The sequence below is a fragment of the Hipposideros armiger genome, unplaced genomic scaffold (assembly GCF_001890085.2).
Source record: "Hipposideros armiger isolate ML-2016 unplaced genomic scaffold, ASM189008v1 scaffold_827, whole genome shotgun sequence".
In the NCBI taxonomy this organism is placed as follows: Eukaryota; Metazoa; Chordata; class Mammalia; order Chiroptera; family Hipposideridae; genus Hipposideros; species Hipposideros armiger.
Window position 1 is genome coordinate 91,510 of NW_017732177.1, and position 7,965 is coordinate 99,474.

General features: G+C 45.2%; 1 protein-coding gene across 3 annotated transcripts in view; it reads right to left on the minus strand.

The window, feature by feature from the left end:
- Window positions 1–7,965, minus strand: part of ANOS1 (anosmin 1) — a 184,840-nt gene that overhangs the window by 9,190 nt on the left and 167,685 nt on the right. For 2 of the 3 annotated variants that reach the window (XM_019629175.1, XM_019629172.1), the window contains one exon: window positions 6,147–6,293. In XM_019629175.1, coding sequence (XP_019484720.1) covers window positions 6,147–6,293 — 147 coding nt within the window. The remainder of the gene's footprint in view (window positions 1–6,146; window positions 6,294–7,965) is intronic. The other variant, XM_019629173.1, reaches the window with a different exon arrangement.

Below are 7,965 nucleotides of genomic sequence, written 5' to 3' on the forward strand. Positions count from 1 at the left end.
GTGCTCCTAACAAGGTTTCCGGTTAGACTCCCACATGGGTGGTGGGCTATGCCCACCCGCAACTAAGATTGAACACAGCACCTTGAGCTAAGCAGCCACAGCTGCCAATAGGCAGCTGGATGGCAACTGGACTTGGAGCTGAGCTAGCTGCACCCTCCACAACTAAGATCGAAGGACAACAACTTGGCTGTTCCCTCCCCCAATTCTCCAACACTGTTCGCCTTCCCCAATTCCCCAATAAAATCTGTAAAAAATAAAAATAAAAATAAATGGCTCCCAAGATGTCTTGAGAATAACCCAACCACGGTGTCTACCGGTTCCTACAAACGGGGCAAAACTTGGAAGCAGTTCTCTCTGTTCCCAGAAGAGCCAGTCGGCGTCAAACGTCTCTGAATCTTCCATTTTTCTGATAAAGCCAATAGGCTAGTGAAGCCACCCACAGAAGAACAAAAGCATTTTCCCCAAACTTGAATGGGCCATTGAGACGCAATCCCCTTTGAATGTTGGGGTACAGAGTCCTCTTATCAGAAGACATCGGGCAGACAGCCCCCTCCCTCTCACATAAGTGCATCCTTGCATGTCTGTGTATTGGATCCCTGCTGGGGATTTGCAGGCAAGAACACTGACCAGACACACACACACACACACACACACACACACACACAGGTTTGAGCTTTTACACGGCAGACATCAAGGGTTTCTCTCTCCCTCTTTCTCTCTCTCTCTCTCTCTCTCTCTCTCTCTCTCTCTCTCTCTCTGTGAAGGATTTGATATTATACATCCGTATGAAGTCAATCAGTGAGTGAGTTCATATCCTGTCGTTCGGCGAGTGGTGCTGTCCTGGCATGGCAGTGCGGTGACCACACAGAAACGGCCGCTCTGCGGGGTCTTCAGTACTAATGGGCACACCAATCATAGCCAGAGTGCAGACAGAAGACCAGGTTCGGGGTGGAAGGTCATGAGGCTACACATAAGTGCAGGAGGGACGCGAGTGCCGTGTATCGATCGACAGAGGGTCACAATTCTCAGTAAGGCAGCTGGCGTCTTGCTCATGAGGAAGTTGACTGTTGAGTAAACAGTAGAAGAAGGTTTGACACTGGGAGTGGACGGTGCAGGTGACAGTGGATAAGGTATCCCGGGCCAGCGCTGTCCGACACAGCCATCTGTAGTGACAGAAATGTCCTATACGTGGTGACCCCCAGCCACGCGTGCCCAGAAAGCTGGTGATGTGCTGTTAGTGCAACTGAGGACTCTAATTCTTCATTTTAAGCCCTTTACAGTCATTGAGCAGACTGGGCAGTGCCGTTCAACCCCTGGGGAGTGACACGTGTGCAAATTTGCGATGGAAACAGAGTGTGCCTGACACTCTACCGTCTGCTCCCAACTTCCTGTCCCACGTAGGGGCTTTCCAAACTCAACCCTCATACAACAACTGGATTCGTGCCCTCAAACTGCATTCAGGTTGCCTTTTATTTCATCATACCTGTTTGCTTTCTGTATTTGTGATGTCTCGCTGACCCTGGAGAGACTAGCCAATTCCTACAGAGGGTGGAGCAACGCACCTACCTGCAAGCACACCTTTCCTGCGAAAACCAGCCAATCCACAGCTCACATCCAAAACGCCTGCCCTCTCAGGCTCTCACACCATCCCCAGTCCTAGTCCCACAGGTATGAGGCAAGTAGGGGCAGCCCTGTGCTCCAAAGTCCAGAGCCCACTGGGATTATTCAAACCAGCCAGCCCTAAACCTGCTCACCTGCCTTGCAAGGTGCTTCCTGCAGAAACCTCAACTCTCTCTCTCTCTCTCTCTCTCTCTCTCTCTCTCTCTATCTCTTTCTCTCTCTCCCTCCCTCCCTCTCCTTCTCTCTCTGCCTCTCTCTCCCTCCATCACATCTGGCCCCTAGCTTGGTGTGGCATGTCAGCTCCTCTTCGGAGCTGAGAGTCACAAACTGCTTTCAATGGCCGTCGCCCTCTCATCTGGTGGCTTTCTCCTACCTGAACAATAATAGAACCTACACTTTAAAACATGATTAACATGAACAAGGTGTCTTTTAAGGAATCTGACACATTTTTCAAACATATAGAGGCCAGTCCAAGCTTTTCCAAGCTTCATAAAAAAAAACGGCATACATTTTGCATGGAAGTCTATACATACAATCAATTCTCGTGATGCACAGTAGTTTGGGTTTATAAACATCACTGGGAACACGGAATGAGCAAATACTGAATCACTGCTTCCAGGGGAAACATGGCGTTAGCCTCCTGGGAGCCAGCGGTCATCACATTTTTGCCAGTGAATCGATACATAATCTTGTTTTATATGTGTTTCTGTCTAAATAACCTCACATATTTCTTATCCATTCATAATTGTCATGCTTCTCTGTTAAAAATGTTGCTTGCAAACATTTTCGAGATCGTGGGTAGCATGACTGTCAATTTTGTTCATTTTCAGCCTCATTGTAATGCTGCCCACTGCCCTTTTTTTTTTTTCGTATCAGTCATCATCTCAAGAACCACAAACTTGGCCACTTTTTCTCCTTTGCCGAAGGTTCATCATGCGCTATTGACATCACAGGCAGCCTTTTGTATGTATAAACCAGCAGGTTCTCGCTTCCTTTCTCAGGAGGCACCATATTTTTTATTCCTTAGCACTGAGCTCCCCGCCCATACCTCACTGTCAGTCGTACCTGGAAGGAAACTTATCGAACCACGCATGCCTTTCCACAGTAAAGCACCCATCAGCTTTCTCACGCTTAGAAGGACCGCCGGCTGCTTCTGCACTGTGCTTGGGGTCTGCTTTCAACAGCAAAATCTCCCCCAAGAAGCAAGAGAGTGAAAAAAAAGAAAGAAAAAAAGAAAAAGGAAAAAAACTGTGGCGCTAAATAGACCAGGCAGAGGACAGGATCACAGCATGAGCGCCAAAGCCAGAAGGCAGAGGGTCACCTTGTTCGTCTTCCATTGGAAACATGTTCGAAGGGTGACTCGGATTCATCACCACTGTGTGCGTGAGCGTCCCCACGAGTGAGCACGAAATCGGCAAGCATGGTGTTTGGGGGGCTGCACATAAATTGTAGTGAGTGGACAGACCCATGAATACAGACTCTGGGACGAACGGGGCTCAATTTTTCTCCTTTCATTTTAAAATCAGTGGCCCGAGGTAGCTTCTGTTTCAAACCAAATTCCACAACATTCATTTCTTGCCTTGAAGCCTATCCTCATGCTTTGGTGCTAGTATATTGGACTGGAGCGGTTCCAATTCCACCATTTTGCTTAAAAAGTGGTCACTGCTGGGCCACTCAACCCTAAAGGGTTCTCCCCATCTTCCTCGCAGCCTCGGCAGGGTCTGACTTTACAAATCCCCGCTTCTTGAAAGCTTTGGGCCCCTTAGCTTTCCATCTCAAATCTCCCTGTTTTTTCCAGTTGCTCTGAGCGCTCACTACATATCTTTTGGGAGGGGTCATCTCCTTGTGTCCTGCTATTAACACTGGGGTTCCCCCGTGCGGGTCCCCGTCTTTCATCTTCCATGCTCTCATTCTGGACCCTGTCTAGGTGACTTCACCCACTCGACACAACTGTAATTTCTACTGCTTCAAGTCTCTATTGCTAACCCTATCCTGAGCTCCAGGCAAGGGCCTCTTGCTTACAGTTGAGCAGGTTGTGCACTGCATAATTCCGGGGTCGGTCAGAAAGGGCATCCACTGCCTAGTGCATAGAAGTGGTACCTGCTGGTTTGTTTCACAGTGGACAACGTGTGTGGCTGACTACACAAACTGCCACTTTTCTCCATGGGCTCCAATGCATTTCAAACTCAAAATACGCACACATCCAAACTGTCCCTCACCGCAGTCTGTGGGCCATCAGTGTCCCCTTGGAGACACCATTCTCCGCATCACCTTCTCTGCCACCCTTCACTTCCAACCCAGCACCCAGTCCTGTCAATTCTATCTGTCGAACGTCTCTCAGATCCATTAGCTTTTCTTCTGTGCTATCGTCTTCCCAGGATTGGCTATCATCTGCTCTCTCCTGGCATCCAGGGGAATGTCCCTCAGTCACGATAGACCATCTCACATGGGTCCTCCGCAGTGCAGCCAGGTGATCACTTCACACCCACGTCCGTCACGTCATGTCCAGCTTAAAATGATGCCGTGGGCTCCCTGCGCACTCAGCTGAAAACATCCTCCTAGCTGGCCCTCCGGGTCGCAGGTGATGACGGCCTTGGCTGCCTCTGCTTTTCGCCTCACTCGGAGTCCACTCTCATTGTCTGTGCTGTGTTTGCCCCTGGGGTTACTGGACTAATCTCTAATTCGGGCACAGCTCCATCAACCCAAAGATGACATTTGGGGTGCACGTTTGTAGAAACAAAAATGAGCATGGCTCTGGCAGGTAATACTCAGTCACTATTTACAGAATGAATGAGTGAGTACGTAAATACTCATATGCAAATTCGCTCTTATGTCACTAATTATTCAGCTAATAGTGACAGACTGTGCTATATAATCTAAGATGTTAGAGATAAAGACAGTGTGAAATGAAGATATTACATTACATGGGAGAACCAGAAGTGATCTGAGAAAGTAAAATATTAAATACACTTAGATGACACACACACCCTCCCCCGTATATATCCACATTTTCAATACTACATGAATAAAATGTTTTATCAATATTAATACAACATATTGATATACTATTCTAATTTAAAATGGATATCTACAAAAGATCAATTAAATTTTATAATTTAATATTTATTATGAAACTATTATTAAACCTAGTAATATGAATCCATTAACTTTTAATTTAATAAATAACTTTGGACTTTAATAATTTTTAATTTTGAATAAATAGACTTTAATTTTAATTAACATATGACGGTGATAAAACATGAATGTTAACGGTGATGCTGCTTTAGCTGCAGAATGGATGCCAGCAGCTTGGAAGAAAATTCTGGAATGAGAAGCGTACCAATCAATACTATCAACGTACATGGGCTGATACCCTGAGTGAAACAGCACTTCAGAAGAACTGGAAAAAAATTGTAAACTGGACTCTTGACACAATCTATTTTGCTTATGCTCCTAAATGCATAGGAGTGATAAAGATAAAAATATATGCCAAATAATTCTAAAAGCACCATTTCAATAAGGCAAAATAAAGAGCCTAAGACTAAAGAACAGAAACCGGCACAATGAATTTACCCTAAAGATAAATATGCAAGCAAACAAAAAGAATTTATTGTAAGATAATTGTTCACTGCAGAATTAATTATAAAATGGAAACTTTTTCAGTGGTGGAGTAAGAACACGTCTTATGTTATGCTGTATTCATCAAGGCAGCGATTCAAAATATAAAAAATATATGACAATATAGAATGCTCATATATAATGTTACTTGAAAATGTGTGTGTCTCACACACACACACACACACACACACACACTGACACACAGAAGAGCCTTCTGAAAGGAAACCCACAAAAAAAGCTGTTTCTATGAAATGATAGTGAGATGATAAGTGATTTTTTTCCTAGTTTCAAAGCTATCTGTGTGATGGGTCTTTTTAAAATAAAAAACTAATTTAGAACAACAACAAAATTACGTGCCAAATAATGACTATTTTGAGTAGTCTAGACCCAAGATGAGCCTTCTAGGCAAGGAAGGAAGATAGGTCAATGTCCCTGAAATGATAGACTGGAAGCCATTGACCGCGGCTGATTTCAAAATGTGATACAGATGTCTGGGAGTGAGGAACCCACTTAGACTTTAGAACAGCCAGACATGTAAAAACAAACAAAAAAAAACGGCTGTGTTTTGTGCAGCTACTGTTTTCCTTAATATTATCAGCACGGCGGCTTGCTACCGTGTTTCCCCGAAAATACGACCAGGTCTTACATTAATTTTTGCTCCAACAGTCTACATGTAGTTATGTACAAAAACCTGCATTTATTCAAACAGTCATGCCTGGCTGACGAACTGAACTGGGGCTTATGTCTGGGGTAGGGCTTATACGATGTGCACCCTGAAAATTCATGCTAGGGCTTATTTTCCAATTAGGTCTTATTTTCAGGGAAACACGGTACTTACTGAGTTTTTCGCATGTACCTTGATAGCACTGTGCCACCGGAGGCAGATAACACACCCGCCCTCTGCGTACCTTCGGTTTTTTTCCAGTACACCTTCACTTGCAGCTGGCTGTCTTGATAGAAGGGGGCGCCAATTTCCAGGAGGCGCGTGGGCCGTCTTCGCTGAAAAGGGGGCTGCGTTTCAATCACGCCCTTCGTAGTTTTCCCAAGTTGTTCTTCTGTCACAAAGCACAACATTCTAATTTACTAGTTCAAAAATAATGGCAAACCCTGAGATTAATCCCGGTGTGTTTAATTTCACTGTGATTTATTCAGACCCGGTGACTTGTAGAGAGTAAAAATATGATGCCACTGCAGAATCTAATATGCTCGAGTGGTAATACTTTCCCCCCGCCACCCCAGTATGTTGAAATAACTAAAAGTATTAGGTTGGTGCAAAAGTAATCGCGGTTTAAAAACAGTCTTAAAAAATGCAAAACCGCAATTACATTTGCACCAACCTAATGCCTTCGCTGTAACCCCCAGAATGCCAACTGGTAATCAATACATTCACCGGGCCTAAGAGAGGCTGTCACTTAAAGAAGACGTATACATAGTATTTCTCATTATAGATTTTTTTTTGTTGTTGGGAAGGAATTCAACAAAATAATATTAAAATGTCCTCTCACGTAAACAACACAGGTAACTTTTCACAGTAGGAACATCCTTATATACCAATACCTGGAACACGCCCTAAATGGGAATATTGCTCAGCGTGGCGAGATGGGCAGTGACAAGTGCCCCTTGCCTCACGCGGCTGATGCCCACACCAGGTATAGCAGGCACGCCAATCTATGGACTATTCCCGTTAATGACAGGTTTCCCAAACCCTGACACGTTAACGAGAAACGTTAACATACTCAGCCAATGGAAAGAAACGTGATGGTAACCGTACACGAGGCTGGGGGATGGAATACAGGGGTCATTCACCCATTCATGCATTCATTCAGTAAACATGTAGAGAGGGCACACAGACGTTTAGGGGCGGGGCATGTACGGCTTTCTACCTGAGGGCTCCTGAAATAGAAGATGCACCTCCCCAGGTAATTCCTGAAGGGACGTGGCCAGGGCTGGAGGGGCCAAGTGGGGGAGGGGAGGAACCACCTAAGTGTACAGAGCCACTGCGATCTATTTGGGGGACAAGGAGCCTGAGACTTTCCCAGGTAATGAGTTACAAGCGCCTGTTTTTCCGTTGTCTGTTTACACCATATCCTATACATTCTTGCTGCAAAGCAAGGACTCTATAAAAGGAATTCAGAGCGATCCCAAGGCTTAAAATTCCGGTATCCAGTGGGACATGGAGGAAGGAAGGCAGCTAACAAACAAAACCCCAGGAAGCATTTCTTTGAATCAGGTATGGAATTCAAGCGTTCGTGTGACACTGTCTAAGCTCCGTCATTTTTTATCGTGTCGCTGTTTCTGGGCATGATCTGGCTCTCGTCTCAGGGTTCTTTCTAAAGTTTTGCTGTTTCGATGTAGCTGCCTCTTTCCCGTGTGTGTCTGAATTCCTTGGTAACTCTATGTCCCTTTCCTTGTCCTCAGAAGGTGGCAGCCCTCCTGGTTTCTGCCAGCACCACCCTCCGTCCGTCAAAGCTTCCCGTAAGCTTTCCTTGGTGAAGATGGCCCAAGATAAACAGAAAGAAAGCCATTTTGGGGGCTCCTGTGTTTTCCAAGTTTTAAATAACTTTCCCCTTTTAATCTGTTCTTCCAACTACTAGCAAAAGAACCTCACCTTAATCTCCTTTGGATTTCTGCTACCTCTTGTAGCTCTGGGACACACCCATAGCACTTGCTGAATAAGTATGCACTGGATGGAATAAGTGAAGAAATCTATGAATTGATGGCTGCAGA